Below are 24,960 nucleotides of genomic sequence, written 5' to 3'. Positions count from 1 at the left end.
TCAGTACGTCGGGCGTATTAGAATTATGCGGGGCGTACGTCCAGTCTTGCTTTTCCCACTCTCTTGGTCTTAACTCGTTAAGACCATAGCTATACTCTCAGATCTGGACTCCCTAAGGGCTCATACTCCATAAAGTCTGTGACTTTAATCCTTTGCATGGCTGATCAAATCCCAAACACAAAAACTCTCACTCTTTACTCCTAAAATGCTCATATCTCATGCATGGGGTGGTTCTAACGTCCAAGACCTCATTTTTTTGAATCCACTCCATTAAAAATTACTCAAAGGTACAAATAATAGGCTCTGGAGTTCAATAACTCATAAAGCTTCAAGCTTTGGGACCAAAAACCCTAAAATGGACCATAATATGCACAAATAAAAAGGATGGGAAAGCTTTGAGCTTTATACCTTCAAATGATGCTCCAACCACAGAAAAGCCCAGATCCAAAGCCTGGACTCCAACTCTATTCTCTTCCATGCTCCTTCTTCACTCTAAAAATACCACAAGAACACTTATAAGCTCACAAATGGTCACTTAAGCTAAAGAACTGGAATTAGGATTTTGAGAGGGTTGAGGTCTGGAAATGGTGGCCAGAAATGAGGCCATCATGTTCTTTAAATATGGTCACATCCCTCATTTAGGGTTTTCTCTCTGAGCCTGGTACGCCCAGCGTACTAGGTGGCTCTGTGTCCAAATTAAGCACATGAGTACGCTGAGTGTACACACATGTACGCCCCACGTACTCAGCTGCCACCTCTTCTCAAATAAGGGATCAATCTTGCCAACGCTTCAAACTATCATAGCTTCCTCACAATAAGCATGTTTCCAACAATCCCCACATCCACGAGAAAATGGCGAGAAGCCCAACGCTTCTAGTAACTCGTCGCAGTCTAAAGGCTTTCCCTTGCCCGGGTTGCAGCCCACGAACCCTAAATCACAGACGATCTGAAACATGATGTTACACCTTCTTAATGCATTAAGCCTTTACTCTTCAGATCTACACCTTATACTCCAGATCTAGACTGGAAATGCCTCTAGAAGAGTAAAGTTTCCAACTTTACCCATTAATACCTTTCCTAAAAGGGGTTAAGCTCAAATCCTAACCCAAAAAGGCCAAAGTAGTAATCCAAACACCACCAAAATTACAAGATAGACCATGAGGTCATAAATTTGGACTCTAGGGACAAAAAGATCACGTAAAGTCCCAGCTTTCTCTGCATGCATGGCCATTAGAAGCTCGAAAAGGCCAAAATGATGGTCTAAAGGTTTCATGGGACTTCCATGGCCATAAAGTTGGCACCTTTATGCCATGAAAACCCCTCAAAACCTTAGATCTGAAATGTTAACCCATTTGGGACATCTAACTCCCAAGGATCATGACATTTGGACCAAAACCAAGCAAAATAACCTTAAAAGAAGATCTAAACAACTACAAGGCAAGGTTTAAGCTTTATACCAGCACAATGTCATGGATGAGGCAAGGATTCTAGATCTATAAGCTCCTTCTTGAGTCCTCAAGCTTTTCCTTCTTCCAATGGCTTCAAGTACACACTAAAAACACTTAGAATGGCTCACAATCACTCACAATAGCTTTAGGGTTTCGAGATTTAGGGTGAGGGATTTAGAGGTTGGAAATAAGCAAAACACTTTGGGGTTAAGGTGTTTAAATAGGGTGCAAATCCCGGAAATTAGGGTATCATATCTGCTAGCCTACTCGTCGAGTTGAGACCCCCCAACTCGTCGAGTTGAGGCCTCCCAAATCGTCGAGTAGGTTACTTAAAATACGTGACCTTTATGATCTATACTCGACGAGTTTGGGGCTTCCAACTTGTTGAGTTACTCTATAAATTAGAATAAATTATAAGTTAAATACATATCAGGAACCAGGCGTTACATACTATGCACAGACGAGGGCCAGACATGAAACACCGAGGGCAGAATCATTTTGGTAATTAAGCTTTTCTGAAATCCAACAACCCATGTGACCCTTCAAACCAGATTCTCCGTACTGTAGGTAGTAGAGTAGTAAATAATAATTTTGTGTGATTTATATTGCATAAAAATGGTGATGTTGTTTGTTTAAAAAAAATAAATATATTACAAGTAGTACATGTATCCCCCCCCCCCCCCAATCCGCGGAAAATATGTAAAACTGGGGGCCGTAACACTCACCTTAAATTGCGATTGACAATTTGTTTTCGAGAATGAATGCGAGAAAATCGGGATGTATTGTCGTGAACGCGATATACCGAGATAATTTAGTTTCTTACGGAAATATTAACATAGATTAATATGTCGAGGGTAATTGGTATTTTAGCTATGTAAAAGAATTTATTTAATAATTTCCAGGGTTTTGTTAACTAAAATTTATTTAAATGAATTATCAGTGGCAGAAAAGTAGATGGTGGTGGCCGATCTTAGTTTCACGGTGGCAACAGTAGGGAGGCGACGGGTGTTGTTGCTCCGGTTTCCTTCTCATTTTTCCAACAGTAACACGACGGGAGGGAGAGGGAAGAGGGTAGGGGTTTGGTTAACAGCAGCACAACATGTCATAGTTAGTAATGGTAACGGCTTTTGAATGGTATCGGCAGTGGGCGACGATGGGCAGCAGGAGGCTGCTTCCTTCTTGCTTGCCTTCGATAACAAATAAATTAATTTTTATTTTATTTATTTATTTAAATTAAATTGTACTAAAATAACAAAAATTTAAATCTAAAATAAGAATGTTAAAATTTAAAAATAAAATAGTTAGTGTTCAATAGAATACAATTCAAATTTTAATAATTAAGAAACAATAAAAATTTAAATCTAAAATAAGAATGTTAAAAAACAAGAATAAAATAGTTACTGATTAATTAAACACAATTAAAATATAAATAATTAAAAAAACAAATAACATGTTATGTTATTAGTTTTCAATTTATGTTATTAACCTTTTCATCCGTTAGCTGTTATTCTAGAAATCGTAACAGAAACAAATCTAAGCATTATCCTTTTAAACTTATCTTGTTACAAATCTTGTTACAAAATATAAATCTTATTTTTATTATTTTATATAATATAATCACCTTCCACGTTGAAACATATGTTTACCTATTTTGTTTGGAAAAAAAGAAATAAAACAAAGAGATTGGGTGTCAAAGAGTTCCACAGGCAAACGTGCATCCACGAAACCAAAACGTCGATAAATCAACCACCACCCACCATTCGTCCGTCGTATACGACGGTGCCGTCAATCATCGCCGACTCAACTCCACTCCTAGTAAATTTGAACGTCCCTTCAAGATTTACACCACGAAGCTGAGCTGCTTAATCTCAGGTGACCTTCTAAATTCAAGAAATCCCAATTCCAATCAATTATTGTGTTTTTATGGCAATCACTAATTTAATTCACCATTGATTACGCTTCTCTGTTGTTAGAAATTTAATGTAGAGGAGAGAGAAGGAAGAAAACAGAAGGAAAGTTATCCCCAAAAGAAACCAAATAATTTTGAAGGTCAGAGAGTAAAAGAGAGTGATCGATCTGCTTCAATAAATCGCATCCTCTTTTCTTTTTTTCGTTTGAATTATCTTCTTCTTCACTCAACCGGAATGGGTTTATGGGAAGCTCTTCTCAATTGGCTTCGAAGGTAATCATTCCACTTTCCGATTCACGCCCTAAATTCGCATAATTTGTGTTCCAATTCGAATTAATAATGGATTGTTTGTTTGTTTGCCTTCATCTTTTTCCTGTTAGGGTTTCGTATTATGAACTTCATCCTTGAATTGAAAAATTCGTCGATCTGTTTATGAATTAACCCTGCATTCGCTAATCTTGATATCAAATTTTACAGCCTCTTCTTCAAGCAGGAAATGGAGCTCTCTTTGATAGGGCTCCAGAACGCTGGAAAAACTTCACTCGTAAACGTTGTTGCTGTAAGTAAACAGTAAACCACTTCCATATTCGTTATAATCATATCTCAATTCGAATTCTTTGTTAATCTTTACTTGATTTTATGAATGCTCATAGACTGGTGGATATAGCGAAGACATGATCCCTACGGTGTGTTTTCTTTTCTTCCAAAATTAATTAATCTCACTAACAATAACACATAGTAAGCTAATTCCTTCAACATCATCATGAATCTAATTAAAAAAATGTCAAATTTCAAGGTGGGATTTAATATGAGAAAAGTAACAAAAGGAAACGTGACCATAAAACTATGGGATCTTGGAGGTCAACCACGATTTCGTAGCATGTGGGAGAGATATTGTCGTGCAGTTTCCGCCATTGTGTATGTGACTACTTGCTATTATGAAATCCTTGAAAGAGTTGACCTTTTTCTGTCAAAATGTTGACTTTTTTTGTGTCGTTTATGCAGTTATGTTGTTGATGCAGCGGATCATGAAAATCTGAGCATTTCAAAAAGTGAACTCCATGATCTGATTAACAAACCAGCCTTGAGTGGTATTCCTTTACTTGTTCTTGGAAACAAGATTGATAAGACTGGTGCGCTCTCCAAGGAGGCGTTGACCGATCAAATGTAAGACAAGTTTTCTTTAACTGACCCAAATTGATACTGATATTGATACTGATATTGAAATTGGATTGTCTGTGTAGGGGGTTGAGATCGATTGGTGAAAGAGAAGTGTGTTGCTTTATGATTTCTTGCAAGAACTCGACGAATATAGATTCGGTGATTGATTGGCTTATAAAGCATTCAAAATCTAAAAGTTGAAGAAGATGATGATAAGGAAAGGGGAATGTTTGACTGAAGAAGGATGGGATTTTTGGTGGTGATTTGGTTTGCATAGTTGATTTATTATTACACTCTATTTTGTTCTTGATTGATGTGTATAACTTCTATGTTCTAGAGGAAGAGTAAACTCTACGGTTTTAGTAATTTTTAACTCGAGACTTGAGGTATTGTTTGTTTCTTTGAATCTTGTTTTTCTTTTATTGTCATGAATTGTTTCTATAAACTTGCATACCACATTTAGCTTTTGTCAATTAACTTAAACTCAACTAATTAAAACAAACTTGAGAAAGATTTTAGATAAATGATGATTTGGAAGATTTTCTAGTTTTCTAAGAAAATTTTTCAAGAGAAACGAAAATTTTGAAAACGCGTTTGGTTGGTTCAGTTTTCCAAAGTTTTCTTAGAAAATGAAAATTTTTAGTTTTCCAAATTGTATGTAAATTAGAAAAATGATTTTTACAGTTTTCCGAAGTTTTCTAAATTTCTAAGATGGAAAATGAAAACTCCACTCATTCCAACCAAATGCGTTTTTATTGAAAATTGAAAATGAAAACCTAACCCTATTTTCTAAAAACATTTTCATAGAAAATGAAAACAGTTTTCCACTACCAAACGCACCCTTAGTGTTTTGATTCTTATGGTAACTGTTTTGTCAGATATAATTTTTTTTACCTTTTTTTTTTTGGTTAATTCATAACGGCTGAATAAGTTATTAACATCATAACATGAGAATATTCTATGTTTTGGTAAAATAAGAATAATGTTGACTAATTGAGCTTTCTAGAAGTAATTGCAATATTCCTTGAAGATGCTTGTGGAAAAGTGTATTTAGTTTTTTTGGAAAACTTTTAAGAAGATTGAGTTTTATTTATGGTGTTTAGGTGTTCGTGTTTGATTAAAACTTACTGAGTTTTTATTTTTTATTTTTAGAGAAAATAGAAAAAATGATTGGATGTGTATGATCTATCAATTTTTTTCCTTTTTTGTTACTTCAAATAATACAACATTTGATATATTTCAACATAAATCGAAACAAAAATTTAACAAAAGAATCAACATAAAATTGAATGTATGATTTAAAACATCAAACTAAACATAAAAAAACACTATTAATAAGATAGTTATTATTACACTCATTTTTTTTTAAATTAACAACCATATGACAGTTTGAGGCATTCTTTATTTACACTTTTTTTCTTCACATTGTGCTTATCAAGTATGTACATAAAAAGGAGTGGGTTTGTTTTCAAAAAAGCACATTTTAATCCTATAAAATATGATATTTGTGTTCTCCAATCTCATATTTGTATACAAGATCCCCGATTATTTGTGAACAGTTTACCTAAAACAAGTTTTTTTTTACCTAATTAAATACTCTCATTCATTTTATACCTCAAAAGAGAACAAAATTCACAAGCCTTTACAACACTCCACATATCTCCCAAATCCTGTTTCAATCTCATTATATTCTGCAGATGAACAAATATTTTTGCTAAGTCAACTTTTATAATAAACTCATAAACTCAACATTTTTACTACCATGTCCAAAATGCAGTTTTCTTTAACGCACGCATTGCAGCAGCAGCAAATCCTTTAGCTAACTCTGCATCAGCTTCTGCAACTTCTGCTTCCCTTTCTGCCCTTTCAGCTTCCAAAATAGCAGCTTCTGCTTCTGCAACTGCCTTCACAGCAACAGCAGCAGCCTCCTGAGGTGTCATCATCTTCATCTTCTCCAACTCTGCATCTATTTCTGCTTTTGTAATTATCTTGTTGCCACTTGTCTCTCCCACTCTGCAATTCTCCTCATTTTTTGAGCTCTTTTTTACATATGAACTTGGTGCAATTCTGTACCTATGCTTTACCTATATGATCCAATTCCAATGAGGAGAAAATATAAATTAAGATTATTATATAGATTCTTCCATGAAAAAGGATACCATATAATAACAGCCAACTACCTTGATTAATTTCCCACAATCGATTAAAGCATTTAACTCTTCTTTCAACTGTCTTCCAAAGTTGGGAGGTGTTGGCTGATTCTCCTGAAATAAGTTCTCAAAATGCTGAAATTATGAAGAATACTAAACAAATAGCAAAAATAAACAAAACCCATTAATCATGTCTTCAAATTCTGACTTAAGAACACATGTATGGCTGCTTGAAATTCATCCAATTGGTATGAATTTATACCTCAATATACTCAGCAATTGCAGCACGACTAGAGCCACAAGACTCCTTCAGATTAGCTATTGTATCCAATATAAGGCTATCCAATCTACAAATTAAAATAATGTACATGTATTTTTCAGTCCCCTTAAGTAACAATTAGTTGTCCACTTTAATTAATTTATATTATACAATGACAAGAGGTTGATATTTGATAATTGACATGACCTTGGCATTGGAATTGGAATTGGCTTCTTGGAATCATCAATTTGCAATGGTAGAGTTAATGTTGGAAGAGGATCTACAATACAAATTTGCATATCATGTTCTTCTTTAGAAGAAGTAGAAATATCTTCAGACTTATGAATTGGCTGAGACTTTGAAGATCTACTACCCCTTTGGCGAGATCCATAGCTACTACCCATGCAGTTCATATTTCTCCATTTATCCTGTTTCAGGAAAACAAATACAACTATAAATATATTGTTATGTGTTTTGTAGTAATGTAGCATACTCGATTTGATCTTATAATCCAGTTTGTAGAAGTTGTTTCAACCTTAAGGTCCACATTGGAACGCAAATGCAAGACAGAAGAAAATTCTGGATCTTTGAGAATTGTGCTCCATTTCCCTGGTCCATACTTGGCTATTCCAGCTTTAAGAGCAGCTTCCTCTTCTGATGTCCACTTCTGCTTAGGTACGCCCATTTATGCACCTCTGAAATCTTTCCTACAACAAATTCCAAACAAAAAGCTTTTAATTTTACAAACCCTTATCACAATAATCTATGATCGAAGAGGGAATCGCCAATTCTGAACTAATTATGGATTAACGATAAGAACAACACACGCATTCAATGATGCACAACTTTCAATCTCTAATTCTGCATTCAAAATCTAACATTTCGTACAGATTTTCATCAGTTTCTTTCAATATCCATTCATAATTAAACTAGCTTTGAAATACCATAGCTCAAACATGTACAACAGTTCAGTGGGTTTACCAGTGGCAAAAAAAAAAGTAACAGTATTTAAGGCAGAAACGGGAAGCTTAAGTGAAATCGGAGACAGCGACGCAGCATCTGTTTGTTAAATCTGATTCAAACCCTAAAACAAGTTTCTATCGATTACAGAAAGTAGTAACGAATTTAGCAAATTTTGCCCTATTTAATCCGGTTCACCCGCCCTTTCCTGTACAAACTTGTAATTTCATTGCTAGACCTTCAAATGTGTTGTTTCTTCACTTTTGGCCCAATGGTTTTAAAGTAGTTCTAAAATATCCCATTTTTTAAAAACTATATATAACTTCAGCTTTGGAATTTCTCTCTATTGTTTCTTAAAAGTTACAAATTTTGTTTTCTTTTACGAAAAATTATTTTTTTTTAAATACTATCACAAAGTATCAGTTGTAACTTTTATTCAGAAAATACCATTAAATTAAATATATTTTATGAGCAAAATGTTTCTATTGCTTAGCTTCTAATAATAATAATGATAATAATAATTTTAAGTTTAACATCTCAAGTCATATGTTGCTCATTTATGATATTAACATTTTCTTAAACTCATTTTCAATTTAACATACAACATCCGATGATCTTCATTTCCAGTAATCATGAATGAACACATTGTAGCTTAAGAAATATAGTTTAAAAAATATATCTTCTTTATTAAGAAAAAATCAGTAAATTGTACCACTAAAGATCTCAAGTTGCATAATGTCCCAAGGTTACTATCAAGTTAAGGTAAATCACAAAAAACTAACAGTAGTACTTGGTTTGATCAGAAAAGTCGGTTGATTACACAAAGAACACATACAAACTTACAAACATTCTCTTATTTAGATAGATAATATTTTTTCTAAGTGTCTACTATCATATTTTTAGGATTTTCTTCTTTTTATCCCAATAGATGGTTTTGGCCAACATGTTTTCACCAAGAAATAGACATGTAAACTTTTTGGCTAACTCATTGGAAAAATGTCATCACTTATACAGGAAAAAACACATCTGTAGATCTAACAAAAGTTTCCTGTCTCGCAGGGTTTGAAGGATGAAAGTTTCTCAGCAATCTACTTATCTACTTTAAAAGTTGTGACAAAGCAAAGAAAAATAATGCATTGAAAATCAACACCTATTTATACTATTTGCATTTGATATCTTTTGATTTTCTTTTGTCAGATGTTGTGGATGTAAGTTTTTTTTTTTCTTAAAATTAGTTTTGTCATTCATACACAATTAATTCGCCTTCCAACTCAATGTAAAATTTAACAAGTAATGAAAGAATCATGCTGGATACTAACAAACATTCTCTTATTTATAAAAAAAAAAACCTCCCAAAACCACATGCACAATAACAAACATTCCCTTATTCATAAAACTAGCTCCATCTAATATCAACACAACTCAAGCAAACATACTATTAAAACGGATTCCACTAGTGTCGGGTAGCAGTTGTTTCATATAATACTTAGATCCCCGCGACAAATTTATCCTTTTTCGCCTTTCCTCTGGTATACACTCAATTGAGCACTCCGAAAACCCCCGCCTTACAAACCAATCTGCTGTTCGTGTTGTCAGCAAGAACAGCTTCTGAAGTCCCATTGAAGATGCTTTTTTCTCAATATAATCTGCAAGAATATTTTTTTCCATGAGCCAAAAAAAACATATTGACTTTTGTTTTAATTTGAAGTAAAAAAAACAAGTCAAGACATACCAAGTAATTTGTCCCCTTGCCCTTGTCCCCTACAGTCAGGAGAAACAGCAATCGCAGCAACCTCCCCACACTTTTCTTCAAAAAATGGAAACAGAGCAGCACACGCGATAATTTGCCCCTCTCTCTCCACAACAATGAAAGAATCCAATGCTTTGAGTAACTAACACAACATAACATAATGTACAATTAAAAGTTAATTCAACAACTATCACCAATTTTATCTCTAAGTCAGTTACTTAATATTATCAAAAAGAATTTTTAAAACCTCTTCATCGGTTCTCTTGACCAAAGTTCCAGAATCTTCTAGAGGTTTGAAAATTTGTCTTATTCCAGGAAGATCATCTACTTTTCCCATTCTGGTACCTTCATAAAGATCACTAAAAAATACAAAAACAAATATATCAACCTTAAATCTTATGTTTTATATGTGTAGATATATTAATATTAGGATAATATATATAATATATACATATAACATACCTAGCCACCATAGTCCCTACTCCATCTCTTTGAAAGAGCTCCTTAAGTAGCACTCCAGATATACTCCCATCTAGCAAATGAACTCTCTGGACACCTCCCTAATGTAAATAAAAAATAAAAAACATAATTAGTAATGTTCATTAAGTTAATTTATAGTACAAAATTAATAATTATTGTAACAACTTACTCTACAAACAAAGGCTGCAGCAGCCAACTCTGATAAATACCCATTTGATCTACTCAACCTTTCTTGTCCTCCAATGGCAAACCCTTGTTCACTTGACCACAAACCATTTCCATTATCGAAACCAACACCATTCTGGAATTTTGCAGTATACCTGTCACTCGATGCCATTCCATTCATGGTGCTAAAATCAATGGAATTGGAATTGGAATTGGAATTGGAGTCTTCCTCTCCAATGGCTTTTACGTAATTAGCAGCAATCTCACTTTGTTTAGCTCGTCTACGAATCAACATGTCTGCATCTTCAAGAGTCAAAAACCTAATCAAACGACCCCATTCATCTAAAATTGGACCATCTATGACGCATATAAGCTTCTCAGCTCCAAGAGCCAAAGCACAAGCTGTAGCAACTTCATATGTGCTGGATTATTGGAAGCAGGAAACATTAGTAACTGTTAGTATTTTCAGTTACAGATCATGGCAAACAGTAAAAGGTACCTATAAGTAATTAGTAAATCCATTTTACTATATAGCATACTTGCAATTTAGCACTTCACCAGAGCTTGAATGTCCAAGGTTGCTTAAGATGACAATGGAATCATTGTCCAGCTTCTTACGAATGCGTTCAACATCAACTTTCTTTACTTCACCTGTTGCTCCATAATCAATTCCTTCAACAACTCCTCTTTTCTGTCAAATGTTATACATGGATTAGTTTACAACAATGGAAGAGAGGAACACAGCAATGGAAGAGAGGAACAAAACGTGTGATAGATTACCTTGGCTGCAAGAAAATTACCACTTTCAACACTAACACTGTCATGCCAGCGCCTGTTTTCTCCATGTCTGCGTATGCTGCATAAGGATGGTCCGGGAGAGAGTTTTGCCTCGATCATGAAACGGATTCTTCCAGCTGAATCCATTGCTGCATCCAGAGAATCGGGGTCTGTGATTCTGTATCTTCCAACATACTTAGGTTCACAACCTGTTACATAGATTCGTGAGTGATGATTTAAGTGACAGAAGTGTTTGTTAAAGAAGTACAAGTTTAACTCACCTTTTTCCGCTAATCGCTGGTCGATTTGTACATGTGTCCCTGGAACAAGAACAAATTTGATTCCCAGACCATGAAGGAGCGAGATATCCTGCATTCAGATCGATTATTTCAGCTCTACGTTCCATTAACAGGTTAATTTAATCACATATCAGACAACAGCAATCGGATGATTGAATATAAACTAGAGACTTGCCATTAAAATAGGATCTAAAAGGGAGCTATCGATAACTTCAGCAGAAAGAAGAACAACAAAGGTGCTGCCACGATGAGCCGTGAAATACGGCCACGCTTCCCGGAAAAACGTCACAAAGACCTCGTCCTTCATAGCATTAATGTTCGCTTCGCCGGCGCCTTCACTCTCAAATTCGCCCAAAACATTACAAGTGCTGAAGGAAACGTTCTTTCTCTTGACACTTGCAACGGAGTTGAACACCGGCATCTTCACCGACCCAGTCGTACTACCAAGGTCCGAAGTAGCCTTTTGACGACACAATGTTTGGAGGGAGATGCAGGAAGTCGAAGATGAAACAGCCATAGTAGAGCTTAATCGCAGCTTGGAGGCAATGAGACTAAGAGAGGATGGTGTGATTGTGGAGGAGCGGTGGCAAAATAACGATATTTTTTGCTTTCGGCGGAGGACCCCCACGGGCCGCCGCACCGCTAGGGTTAGACGGTCAACGATCGTAAAAGAGTCCAAAATTCGTGTTTGAGTGGCAAAGATGGACTTCGTTTAGGCTTATATAACATTACGATATGACTACAAATCAATTTCTAATATTTAAAAATCTTTTAAAGGTTTTAGAAACAATTCTTGCTTATTAATTTATATATGTAAACTATATTTTATATATCTTTTAATAATAATATTATTAAAAGATAAAAATTATGACATCATCTTAAACAATCTGGGTCATTGATTGTGTTTCAATTCTATATTTTCTACCCTTAGATCAAATTGCTGACATGATCTTCTCCAAATGAAATGTATTTAATTCTAATAAAAGCTTTCCAATTGTCAAACAAAATTAACTTACATCCGTTGAAATGGAATGTATATAATTTCAATAAAATCTTTCCATATTTTAAATCTTAAATTTCCTATTATAAAGGTTTTAATATGGTCAGCTTTAAAAACATATTAGTAACAAACCATTTCAATTAAGTCATTAATATCAACCATTAATATAAATTTGTTTATATTAATAAACCATTAATATAAAAAAAATATTTTTATTAGGAAAAATGTTAATTTTATATATTAGAGGTGATTATGATTTTTATTATTATTATGTCATAAGAATCCGGTTAACTTTGGTACGATTTTAAAATATTTTGGTATGATCATATAATATTTTTAGGTTGATTTAATAGGAAACAATATATAATATATTTATTCATCGTTTGAAATTAAGTATGGAAACAATTTTGTTGACAGTTATTGTTGATCCTTATAATTTTTTGACTTTCCAGGATTTGATAGCTAGGAATCGACATTGTTGTTGCATTTGGTAAGATTTTATTTTAACATCATACATTACCTACACATAAATATTTATTGTACTACACATCTATAATACAACAACCATTTATTTTTTTGTTCAAGATTTTCTTAGTCGGGCTGTGTCAACTAATCTCATGAAAGTGATTATTGAAAATTCAAGGGAGAAACGATTGATGAACCTGGTTGATCAGGATATAAGTTAAGTATATGTGTTTAAAAAAATTTATTTTCCAAAGTATTTTTCTACATGATACCATAAAACATGTCGTTTGCATGAAAATGACATGTTCATCAACACTTCAATATACATGTTTATTTTAGCATTACTTAAAACATTTCGAATCAACTAATTATAGAATTTACCTTTATTCATATTTGGGATAATGTAACGTCCGTAGATCAGAGTTAGTCAATTTAGAGACGATAAGCGTCAAAAATGACTTTTTGGGAAAGATTATTTAGAAGGAGTAATCTTAACTAAGATGTAGTTTATGTTACGAGGTTTCCGAATATATAAAGAACGTCGAAATCCAAGTTATAATGAAGAAGTTATGACCTGTCGAAGTTTCGCGACAGAATCGGCACGACACAGCACGACGTAAATAGTGAATTTACGTTAGATCGATATTTATCCAAAACAATCTAAATGATAATTTAAGATCTCATCGATAGTAGTGCAACGATGGAAAGACGGACGAAACGGACGTCAGACGAAGGAGTTATGAGTTTATAACGGAGTTTTCCTGTCCCGGCCTACTAAAAATAATATATAAGTAATATAATCATAATATATTAAAAATAAAGTCAAAATTAGCCAGTGGAGTCTAAACGAGACTTGTAGAGCATAATCTCACCTTCGCGTCGATATAAAGAACGTCGAAAACGGAGTTCGTATGCGAAAGTTATGAATTTCTGAAGTTCAGGGCGCGAAACCCCAAAACTGTCAGATACCACGACGTGGCAAGCAGTGCCACGACGTGGCCAGTCTTCTGACACCTCCGAAAGTCCTCCAGATGCAACTTGTAATGACGCATGCAGTGACGACCAATCCCACGACGTGGAAAAAGGTGTCACGACGTGGCAAGGGCAGATTTTGCCCTATAAATAGATTTGAAGGGTCAGCCGAGTTTGGTTGCTCATTCTGTAACACCGTAAAAATTAAAACAATTTTTCACTTTTGAAAACACGTTTTTAATTAAACCATTCATTCACAAAATTTCATAACATCAAGTTTTCAAATCACAAATGTCTCCCAAGATCAAATACATCCAATCCCATAGGTGTGTACGAATCAAGCCGACGCCTTCCCGCGGTCATCACTGGTACCTGAAACACATAACACTGAACACTGTAAGCATAAGCTTAGTGAGTTTCCCCAAAATACCACACTAATTACATAATAGTCACTCGAGGCTGTAACTTTGTTGACCCTCTGGTCAATGTGTTTCAGTGGGGCCCTCCAGCCCCAACTCTCTGTGGGCCCTCTGGCCCTAACTCTAGGGACCCGAAAGTCCCAACTCTGTAACTCTGAATCATGCATATCACATATAACAACAAATCACAACACATAATAACATGCAATCACACTGGCATATAAATCTATAATACTCTGTCTCTGAACTCTATTACCACACTAGGTAAAGTATAGTGAGAAGACTCACCTCGGGTATCTCGGTAAATATCTGTCTCAGAATAAATGTGATCTAGTCTCCGCCTAATCACACAAAGTAATACACCCATAAATACAACTGAACTCAACCCTAAAGGTCAACAAGGTCAACGGTCAACTTTGACCGGACTCGGCGAGTGCACTAGGGCGGCTCGGTGAGTCTATACGTGTCCACTGACTCCCTTGGATCCTCTCTTGACACGTCGAGTACTTCCCTAACTCGACGAGTTCCACCAGGCATGAATCGCGGGGCCACCACGACTCAACTCGCCGAGTCTCAAGAACAACTCGGCAAGTTCTGGCTTGACTCATCCCCCCCCCCCCTGACTCTCCCTGACTCACTGAGTCGACCGCTCAACTCGGCAAGACCACTCGCTGAGTGTTTACGGGCAAACTTCATGCTACTCGCCGAGTCTGTTCTTCAGACTCGGCGAGTCCATGCCATGCATAAACTCAAACTCACTTTTGAGGTCAGATCTGTTCCATACAATCATAGATCTGGCCTCCCCAGGCATGATAATCACGTAAAGTCCAAACCTTGGTGCTCAAACAACAACTATTTGCTCATAAATGATGTTTTAGCCCCATATCTCATAACAACAGAAAAAGGGAGCCAAAACATACCTCCAAGATGATGCTCTGAGCTCCAAAATCAAAAGATGTCCACCTCCCTTGCCTTCTCTTAGCTAGAATCTCCTTTGCCTTGCCAAATAAAGCTTCAAAGGTCAACAATGGCCTCTTCTCTCTCCCAAAACGCTCAAATCTCTTTAGGGTTTCTCTCTAGGGGTTGGTGGCCGCAAGTGACGGCCATAAGCCCCTTTAAATAGGTCTCAAACCCTGGAAATTAGGGTTTCATTAAACAACGTGGACTCGTCGAGTCCACTTTTGGACTCGCCGAGTCCAGACGCGAACCCGCGCCCAAAACCGCGATCCTACTCGGCGAATTTGGACTCCAACTCGCCGAGTCTCCTCACAATTCACCCAAAAATACAAGAATAAATAATAGTTGGGAATCCGGGGTGTTACAATTCTCCCCCACTAGAACTAGACTTCGCCCTCGAAGTCTCGCTCTGCAAATAACTCCGGATGCTGCTCACGCATCTCACTCGCCGGCTCCCAAGTCATCTCGGACCCCTTCCGATGTTGCCACTGAACCAAAACCAAAGGTACCTCCTTGTTCCTCAAAACCTTGATTTTCCTATCTCTGATTGCCACCGGTCTCTCAACATAATTCATGCTCGCATCCACCTGAATATCCTCTAATGGTACCACTGCCGACTCATCGGCTATACAATTCCGCAATTGCGACACGTGGAAAGTGTCGTGAATCTGACCCAACTCTGTTGGCAACTCCAAACGATAGGCTACCCTACCTACCCTCGCGACCATCCTGAATGGACCAATATATTGGGGCCCCAACTTGCCCCTCTTCCTGAATCGAATCACTCCTTTCCAAGGAGAGGCCTTCAGGAGCACAAAGTCGCCGACCTGAAACTCAAGCTCGGACCGGCGTCTGTCCGCATAACTCTTCTGACGACTCTGAGCGGTCAACAACCTCTGTCTGACCTACTGGATCTGCTCTGTCGTATGAAGCACGATCTCAGTACTACCCATAACACGCTGCCCGACCTCTACCCAGCAAATGGGAGTCCGACACCTCCTCCCATACAACAGCTCAAAGGGTGGCATACCAATGCTCGAATGATGGCTGTTGTTGTAGGAAAACTCTTCCAAGGGCAAATACATGTCCCAACTCCCCCCGAAATCTAACACACATTCCCGGAGCATGTCCTCGAGCGTTTGAATCGTCCCCTTGCTTTGTCCGTCAGTCTGGGGGTGATATGCGGTACTAAAATGCAGCCTAGTACCCAACTCCTCGTGAAACTTCTTCCAGAATCTGGAAGTGAAACGCACATCTCGGTCTGAGACAATCGAGATCGGCACTCCATGTCGTGATACCACTTCCCTCACGTACATCTCTGCTAACTTCTCTGTGGAAGAGCTCTCACTGACAGCAAGGAAGTGGGCGCTCTTCGTCAACCTGTCCACAATCACCCAAATTGCATCAACTCCCCTAGCAGTCCTTGGCAATTTGGTGATAAAATCCATGGTAATCTGCTCCCATTTCCATTCGGGAACCTCCAACGGCTGCAACTTACCATGCGGTCTCTGGTGCTCGGCCTTAACCCTACGGCAGGTTAAGCACCTCTCAACAAACCACACGACATCCCTCTTCATACAGGGCCACCAATACTCTCTTCTCATGTCTAAATACATCTTAGTGGCCCCATGGTGGATTGAGAATTTCGACCGATGAGCCTCTTCCATCAAAATGGTACGCGTCCCTTTCACAAACGGTACCCAGATACGCCCCTGGAATGTCATAAGCCCCCGACCATCGGTAACGAACAAAACCAACCCAACAACTCGCTCTTTCTTCTGCATCTCAGGCTGCATAGCCTCAGCCTGTGCCCCACGAATGGCGTCCAATACTGGAACTATCACAGTCAATCTCAAACATACATCTCGCAACGGGGTGCTCTCCACACTGTGGCTCAGTGCATCGGCTACAACATTAGCCTTGCCCGGGTGGTACAGGATCTCACAATCATAATCTTTGACCACATCCAACCACCTCCTCTGTCGCATGTTTAAGTTGGGCTGATCCATCAAATACTTCAGGCTCTTGTGGTCCGTGTATATCGTACACCGAACCCCGTACAGATAGTGACGCCAAATCTTGAGGGCGAACACCACTGCCCCCAACTCTAGATCGTGGGTGGGATACCTCGACTCATGAGGCTTCAGCTGCCTCGATGCGTATGCTATCACATGCCTTCTCTGCATCAACACCGCTCCCAATCCCAAGATCGACGCATCACAATACACCACAAAGTCCTCCATCCCCTCTGGGAGGGCTAACACTGGGGCTTCATATAGCCTCTGGCGAAGCGTCTCAAAAGAGGTCTGTTGCTCTGGTCCCCATGAAAAAGCGACACCCTTCCGGGTTAATTTGGTGAGTGGCACAACGATCTTGGAGAAATCCCTGATAAATCTCCGATAATAGTCTGCCAACCCCAAGAAACTCCTGATCTCGGATGGTGACCTCGGCACCTCCCAACTCATCACTCCCTCCACTTTGGCAGGGTCGACCAAAATCCCCTTCTGGTTAACGAGGTGACCTAGGAACTGAACCTCTCGCAACCAGAAATCACACTTGGAGAATTTGGCGTAAAGCCTCTCCGATCTCAGAACTCCGAGGATCTCCCTCAAATGCTCCTCATGCTGCTCTCTGGATCTCGAATACACCAAAATATCGTCGATGAACACGATCACCGACCGATCCAACATCGGCCTGCACACCCTGTTCATGAGATCCATGAACATTTTCGGGGCATTGGTGAGTCCGAAAGACATCACCACAAACTCATAATGCCCATAACGAGTCCTGAACGTTGTCTTCTGGATGTCCTCATCTCGCACCCTTACCTGATGATACCCCGACCTCAAATCGATCTTGGAGAACCAAGATGCTCCCTGCAACTGATCGAACAAATCATCGATCCTCGGCAACGGGTAACGGTTCTTGACCGTCAGCTTGTTCAACTCCCGATAATCAATGCACATCCGGTGTGAACCATCCTTCTTCTTGACAAAAAGGATAGCCGCTCCCCACGATGAGCTGCTCGGCCGAATAAACCCCTTCCCCAACAGCTCCTGAAGCTGCGAGGATAACTCTTGCATCTCTGAAGGTGCAAGGCGATAGGGCACCTTGGCAATAGGCGCGGCCCCCAGAACCAAATCTATACTGAACTCCACTTGCCTCACGGGAGGCACACCCGACAACTCCTCTAGAAATACATTTGGGAACTTACGCACTATCGGAACCTCCTCAACTGACCTCGGTCTCTCTGAATCAACCCGCGTATCCATCACATACGCCACAAAGCCCTTACAGCCCTGCTGTAGACACTGCCTCACCCTAGCGGCCGAACAAAATGCTGACCCAGAACGTGTACCCTCGTCGTACACCGTAAGAACTCCCCCACTAGGGTCTCGTATGGTCACCAGCTATCGCTCGCAATCGATAACCGCACCGAATCTGCTCAACCAGTCCATGCCCACAATGACACAGACATCACCCATCGCAATAGGAATCAAATCAATCGGGAACTCAACACTGAAAATCTCAAATACGCACCCACGGATCACCTCCGTGGCATATATCACTCTCTCGTCAGCTATGGAAACTCTCAGAGGCCGCAACGCCTCACGACTAATACTGATATGCTGACTAAAAGCCAGAGATACAAAAGACCGACTCACACCCGAGTCAAATAACACCAAGGCAGGTACATAATTCACAAGAAAAGTACCTATGCATAACATAATATAAGCACAATATCTCAACGTCAAAATAAATACACGAAAGAATACATACCAGCCACGACATCGGGCGCTGCGCGGACCTCCTCCACGGTCAACTGAAAGGCTCTCCCTCGTGCCCTCGGCGCCTCGGCCTTCACTGGCCGACTCTTGGTAGCTCTGATGGCGACAGGGGCAGATCCCTGATGTGTTCCCTGTGCTGATCCCCGTAACTGCGGTCACTCTGCCTTCCAGTGTCCGGTCTGATTGCAGTGAAAACATACTGCAAAACCCTTGGGGCAGTCCTTGGCCATATGCCCCTCCTTGCCATATTTGTAGCAAAACTCTGCTCTGCACACTCCATCGTGGCTCTTGCCGCACTTGCCACAAGTGCAGCCCCTCTGGCTCCTTAATCTCAAATCGGCGGGCTTGGCCCACTTGGCTACTAGCTAAGACTGCACCGGTCGCCGATCCTTCCCCTGAGACTCAGCCTCCTCCCTAGCCTGAGTCTCAAGCTCTATCTCCCTTTTCCGGGCATTTGCCTGAAGCTCGGCAAATGTCCGGTATGTCGAGTTCGCCACGAACTCACGTATGTCCCTCCTCAGAATGCTCAAATATCGACTCATACGTGCCTGCTCGGAGGACACGTGCTCTGGGCAGAACATCGCCCGCTCATGAAACATCCTCGTAATCACCGTAACAGACTCAGTACCCTGCTTGAGGGTCAGAAAAGCATGGGCCAAACGCTCCTTCTCCACCTGGGGAACGTACTCATCTCGGAACATAGCAGTGAACCTCTCCCAGGTCACTGCTGCAAGCTCAGCAGGCGTATAGTGCGCCGTCACAAATTTCCACCAGTCCTGCGCTCCCAAGCGAAGCTGGTTCAGCGCGAACCGGACTCTCAAATGCTCAGGAGATGAGCAAGTGAAGAAACACCCCTCTATGTCTGAAATCCACCTCATCGCCGCAATCGGGTCCTGGGTCCCGTCAAACTCCGGTGGTTTTGTGTTGCTGAACTCTCGGAACAGCAATGCATCACCACCCTGCGGCCTCGTCACAGCTATAGCTGCAGTGGCTGCAGCAACAACAGCCTCAGAAAGAGCAGCGTACTTCTCATAAAATGTCTCTATCAACGTGGTCTTGATAGACCCGAACATCTCTGGTATCTCTGCCCTGATGGTCGCAACCACCTCCTCCTGGATGATCCTACGGATCTCCTCATCCCTCGTATCACTGGTCCCTGATGCTTGGCGAGTCCCAACCATGATCTATCTCTCTGAAATACAACATAAGAATAATACCAGGGACTCCCTCGAGTATACTCACACTCGAGTACTCCATCCTACTTGTTCCTTGGTACCCCAAAGATTCGTATTTGGACTGTGCACTGACCCGGTGTCTTCAGTAGTACGGGCCCAATACTATCGTCCACACCGCATCAGCATCCACCCCAAGTCCTCCTCCCAGAGTCCCAAGTCCCAAGCACTATACTCTCTCTAATCATATGATACTCGCAACAGATCTCTCAAAATCTCATCGCTGCTACCTAACCATTCTAAAATATTCATAGCAGCAAGACTCGTAGACTCAGGCATCACATATCAGGCCACTCTAGTCCTAATAAGAATACCTAGTCTACTCTAGCATTCATATCATAGCTCATCAGACAACATATCACATTATATATTATAACACTTATAATGATGGTATTTTGGGAAATAACCGTTCGGGCGCTGACTGTTCGTACACACGACTCTGCTCTGTCTACCTCGCAAGTTCTTCTTTTGAAAACTTGTTTTATTATCAAAATATTTCTCAATTCCTCGGTTTGAGTTCAGATACGCCCGAAGGTGCACCCGAATCCCTTAAACCTAGGCTCTGTTACCAACTTGTAACACCGTAAAAATTAAAACAATTTTTCACTTTTGAAAACACGTTTTTAATTAAATCATTCATTCACAAAATTTCATAACATCAAGTTTTCAAATCACAAATGTCTCCCAAGATCAAATACATCCAATCCCATAGGTGTGTACGAATCAAGCCGACGCCTTCCCGCGGTCATCACTGGTACCTGAAACACATAACACTGAACACTGTAAGCATAAGCTTAGTGAGTTTCCCCAAAATACCACACTAATTACATAATAGTCACTCGAGGCTGTAACTTTGTTGACCCTCTGATCAATGTGTCTCAGTGGGGCCCTCCAGCCCCAACTCTCTGTGGGCCCTCTGGCCCTAACTCTAGGGACCCGAAAGTCCCAACTCTGTAACTCTGAATCATGCATATCACATATAACAACAAATCACAACACATAATAACATGCAATCACACTGGCATATAAATCTATAATACTCTGTCTCTGAACTCTATTACCACACTAGGTAAAGTATAGTGAGAAGACTCACCTCGGGTATCTCGGTAAATATCTGTCTCAGAATAAATGTGATCTAGCCTCCGCCTAATCACACAAAGTAATACACCCATAAATACAACTGAAACTCAACCCTAAAGGTTAACAAGGTCAACGGTCAACTTTGACCGGACTCGGCGAGTGCACTAGGGCGGCTCGGTGAGTCTATACGTGTCCACTGACTCCCTTGGATCCTCTCTTGACACGTCAAGTACTTCCCTAACTCGACGAGTTCCACCAGGCATGAATCGCGGGGCCACCACGACTCAACTCGCCGAGTCTCAAGAACAACTCGGCAAGTTCTGGCTTGACTCATCCCCCCCCCCCTTGACTCTCCCTGACTCACTGAGTCGACCCCTCAACTCGGCAAGACCACTCGCTGAGTGTTTACGGGCAAACTTCATGCTACTCGCCGAGTCTGTTCTTCAGACTCGGCGAGTCCATGCCATGCATAAACTCAAACTCACTTTTGAGGTCAGATCTGTTCCATACAATCATAGATCTGGCCTCCCCAGGCATGATAATCACGTAAAGTCCAAACCTTGGTGCTCAAACAACAACTATTTGCTCATAAATGATGTTTTAGACCCATAATCATAACTCTAGGCCAATACTCTCATGTACCCTCATAAAGCTGAAGGAATAAAGCTTCTCTGGACCTCTATGGATCTCATCTCAAGCCTCATCACAAATAGGGACGAAATGGACATCAAATCTAACCAAAAAAGGGGTCAAGAAACCCTAAACCCCATGTTCAACATAACAACAGAAAAAGGGAGCCAAAATATACCTCCAAGATGATGCTCTGAGCTCTAACATCGAAAGATGTCCACCTCCCTTGCCTTCTCTTAGCTAGAATCTCCTTTGCTTTGCCAAACAAAGCTTCAAAGGTCAACAATGGCCTCTTCTCTCTCCCAAAACGCTCAAATCTCTTTAGGGTTTCTCTCTAGGGGTTGGTGGCCGCAAATGACGGCCATAAACCCCTTTAAATAGGTCTCAAACCCTGGAAATTAGGGTTTCATTAAACAGCGTGGACTCGTCGAGTCCAGACGCGAACCCGCGCCCAGAACCGCGATCCTACTCGGCGAGTTTCGACTCCAACTCGTCGAGTCTCCTCATATTTCACCCAAAAATACAAGAATAAATAATACCTGGGAATCCAGGGTGTTACACATTCTCTCATCTTGCACCTGTATTACATCGATGTACGTGCAAAGAAGTACCCCCGAAGCCCCGGTATCAACCCCGAAACCCGAAGATCCCAAGAAGAAAAGAGTTTCCGAGCCGAAGCTCTGTCCGCGAGAAACCCGGTGTGTGAAGATATCCCGGTTTCACCGAAGAATATCTACTTGAAGAGCCGTAGTGCTGTCCGAGCATCGTCTAATCAAGTGAGTGTATAGTCCCTTTCATAAACACAATTTTAATACAAGTATTGTTTGAATGTATTAAGTGTATGTTTTGGGTGAGTGTGTGGTTACTTTCTTCTAACACATAAATATTAAGTATTTGCTATGAAATACGTGCTATGTGTTTATACATTGTTTGCTTATTTGAGATGATTGTGGAATGGATGTTTTATATAGTTTTTAAATGAGTTAAACTGTATATGTATTTTATATCTACAAATATGTTGGGTAGAACATGGGTAGATGAGATAGTTGGTATGTGATAAAATGATGAGGTATGAAAGATAATTAAGAATGATATTGGAATATGCACCAATTAGAGAATGCCATAATACTGGCAGATGCGCTTAAGAATAATATCGGTAGATGCACCAAGTAGTGAATGTCGTAATCCTGGCAGATGCACTTATAGGATAATGTCGGCAGATGCGCCAAATAGAGAATGTCATAATGCTAGCAGATGCGCTTAAGCATAATGTCGATAGATGTGCCAAATAGAGAATGTCATAATACTAGCAGATGCGCTTATAGGATAATCCTGACAGATGCACTTATAAGATAAGGTCGACAGATGCGCCAAATAATGAATGTCGTAATCCTGGCAGATGCGCTTAAAGGATAATGTTGGCAGATGCGCCTAATAGTGAATGTCGTAATCCTGGCAGAGGCGCTTAAATGATAAAGTTGGTAGATATGCCTTAAGTAACAGTTGAATTTGTGTCTATTCCTTAAAGTCAATCTTTAGGAATGAATGAATGAAGGATAGGTGATTCTTAGGGTAAAACCTTAAGAAATAAAGAAGATAACGGAGATGGGTAATTGGGTTGATTGTTTGATGATTAAATATAATAATTATATTATTGTGGGTTGAAAACCCTATATGCTCACCAGGCTCCCAAGCCTGACCCACTCAGTTTTATTTGCATTACAGGTAATGGCACAAGAGTATAAGTTGGGGGACTTGACGAGAGGTTTTGGATTATAGATCAGTAGTTATAAAGAACTGTTGTAAGATCTATTTTATACTGTTTATGCTTTTGGTCTGTATCGGAACATGACATCCCAAGATTTTGTTATTTAATGAAAATACATTTCTTAAAAGAAATGCTTTGATAAATAGTTATCATATTTTGTTTCTGGGACAAATTCCGCAACTGTTTTCTTTAAAAGATAACTATGATTTTAAAACAAAGCATAAACAAACCGGTTTTTTCTGGCCGTGAAATTGGGGATGTCACAGATAATGACTTAAAAGGGTAATGAACTTTCGATTTTGTTCATATTTAATCACTAATTTTTTTTTTCATGATCTACTTGCCACTAAACTATTGAGACTGTTCACATTTTACCCTTATGACCGGTTAAGGGTAAAATGTGAACAGTTTCAATAATTCATTGGCAAATAGACAATGAAAAAAAATTTAGTGACTAAATGTAAATAAAATTGAAAGTTTGTTTCCTTTTCAAAAAAGTTTAATAACTAAATGTGAACAAATATTCATCTTGTATAGTTGTATTATGGTTTAGCAAATTATGTATTTTTGTTAAATTTAAACAACATTTATTGATGAAGAAATTTATAAAAAAAAAAAAAAAACAAAACCCCGAAAAAGGTATAAAAAACGAAAAACGAAACCAATATTATATGTATAAGTTTTATGTTATAAAAATATGCAATATTATATGTATAAAAATTATCCTAATATTATATGTATAAATTTCGTGTTATAAAATTATAGAACATATAAATTGACATACATTAAACCATATACGTTGTTTATAAAAGAATACATACATACATTGATATATTATATATGTTGTTATACTACATGTATTGACATACATCATATTAGTATATTTACTATAAAAAAAGACATCTAAAATGAAAGTCAAATTGTTTAGAATTTAGACTTTTTTAATTTACCGGGACAATTTATTTATATTTGAGATTGTATTTTCTTAAAGTCTTTGAATAATTATTAAAATTTATGATTATTTAACTAGATATATAGAATTAAGTAAAACCGTTAACATGTTTTATGAAGTGTTGCGCCAAAATTACATCATCCATATTAACTTTACAAAAATATATTTTTTTAGAAAAAAATAGTTATATATATATATATATATATATATATATATATATATATATATATATATATATATTCAACATTTAAAATGACGTTATTTTGTTTCCCTTTTGAAAAACTCACTCATAATTTTAAAAGGTTTTAGAAAAAACAATTCATATTTAAATAACTATTT

The 24,960-nt window shown here is 38.8% G+C and overlaps 3 protein-coding genes across 5 annotated transcripts; 1 reads left to right on the top strand and 2 right to left on the bottom strand.

The window, feature by feature from the left end:
* The first annotated feature begins 3,091 nt into the window (after positions 1–3,091).
* On the top strand, positions 3,092–4,924 carry LOC111900214 (ADP-ribosylation factor-like protein 8b). The gene is made up of 7 exons (XM_023896082.3): positions 3,092–3,320; positions 3,422–3,630; positions 3,835–3,916; positions 4,011–4,043; positions 4,154–4,275; positions 4,363–4,524; positions 4,602–4,924. Exons 2-7 carry the CDS (start codon positions 3,593–3,595, stop codon positions 4,717–4,719), a joined length of 555 nt encoding a protein of 184 aa, XP_023751850.1. The 5' UTR covers positions 3,092–3,320; positions 3,422–3,592; the 3' UTR covers positions 4,720–4,924.
* A 1,253-nt stretch (positions 4,925–6,177) lies between these two features.
* LOC111900215 (single myb histone 1) lies at positions 6,178–8,061 on the bottom strand. Of its 3 annotated transcripts, XM_023896086.3 has the most exons (7): positions 7,909–8,055; positions 7,463–7,634; positions 7,135–7,355; positions 6,931–7,015; positions 6,699–6,782; positions 6,280–6,602; positions 6,178–6,209 (listed from the first exon to the last, which is right to left on the bottom strand). In XM_023896086.3, coding segments are annotated over exons 2-7 (864 nt in total). In that variant the 5' UTR covers positions 7,613–7,634; positions 7,909–8,055; the 3' UTR covers positions 6,178–6,208. The 3 variants fall into 3 exon arrangements, with proteins under 3 accessions (XP_023751854.1, XP_023751852.1, XP_023751851.1); XM_023896084.3 differs by having other exon boundaries at positions 6,178–6,602; positions 7,463–7,629; positions 7,909–8,061; XM_023896083.3 differs by having other exon boundaries at positions 6,178–6,602; positions 7,909–8,054.
* A 1,134-nt stretch (positions 8,062–9,195) lies between these two features.
* Positions 9,196–12,060, bottom strand: LOC111900216 (probable amino-acid acetyltransferase NAGS2, chloroplastic). The gene is made up of 9 exons (XM_023896087.3): positions 11,534–12,060; positions 11,341–11,428; positions 11,063–11,268; positions 10,822–10,973; positions 10,287–10,704; positions 10,100–10,197; positions 9,885–9,996; positions 9,620–9,779; positions 9,196–9,533 (listed from the first exon to the last, which is right to left on the bottom strand). The coding sequence occupies exons 1-9, from the start codon at positions 11,873–11,875 to the stop codon at positions 9,310–9,312; spliced, it is 1,800 nt and encodes a 599-aa protein (XP_023751855.1). The 5' UTR covers positions 11,876–12,060; the 3' UTR covers positions 9,196–9,309.
* Positions 12,061–24,960: the final 12,900 nt, after the last annotated feature.

The sequence above is a fragment of the Lactuca sativa genome, chromosome 2, assembly GCF_002870075.4.
Source record: "Lactuca sativa cultivar Salinas chromosome 2, Lsat_Salinas_v11, whole genome shotgun sequence".
NCBI lineage: Eukaryota > Viridiplantae > Streptophyta > Magnoliopsida > Asterales > Asteraceae > Lactuca > Lactuca sativa.
Note: the sequence above shows the minus strand (reverse complement) of the source record. Positions and strands in the feature narration are given on the sequence as shown.

What these genes read in the sequence shown, in the direction of transcription:
- LOC111900214 (XM_023896082.3), top strand. Translation starts at nt 3,593, where the DNA reads ATGGGTTTATGGGAAGCTCTTCTCAATTGGCTTCGAAG. An exon ending in CACTCGTAAACGTTGTTGCT is followed by an intron (nt 3,917 to 4,010) that starts GTAAGTAAACAG and finishes GAATGCTCATAG; the next exon opens with ACTGGTGGATATAGCGAAGA. An exon ending in GCGAAGACATGATCCCTACG is followed by an intron (nt 4,044 to 4,153) that starts GTGTGTTTTCTT and finishes TCAAATTTCAAG; the next exon opens with GTGGGATTTAATATGAGAAA.
- LOC111900215 (XM_023896084.3), bottom strand. Translation starts at nt 7,612, where the DNA reads ATGGGCGTACCTAAGCAGAAGTGGACATCAGAAGAGGAAGCTGCTCTT. An exon ending in GTTCCAATGTGGACCTTAAG is followed by an intron (nt 7,356 to 7,462) that starts GTTGAAACAACT and finishes TTCCTGAAACAG; the next exon opens with GATAAATGGAGAAATATGAA. An exon ending in ATTCCAATTCCAATGCCAAG is followed by an intron (nt 7,016 to 7,134) that starts GTCATGTCAATT and finishes TTTAATTTGTAG; the next exon opens with ATTGGATAGCCTTATATTGG.
- LOC111900216 (XM_023896087.3), bottom strand. Translation starts at nt 11,875, where the DNA reads ATGGCTGTTTCATCTTCGACTTCCTGCATCTCCCTCCAAACATTGTGT. An exon ending in TTTTAGATCCTATTTTAATG is followed by an intron (nt 11,429 to 11,533) that starts GCAAGTCTCTAG and finishes ATCTGAATGCAG; the next exon opens with GATATCTCGCTCCTTCATGG. An exon ending in GTAATTTTCTTGCAGCCAAG is followed by an intron (nt 10,974 to 11,062) that starts GTAATCTATCAC and finishes AACATTTGACAG; the next exon opens with AAAAGAGGAGTTGTTGAAGG.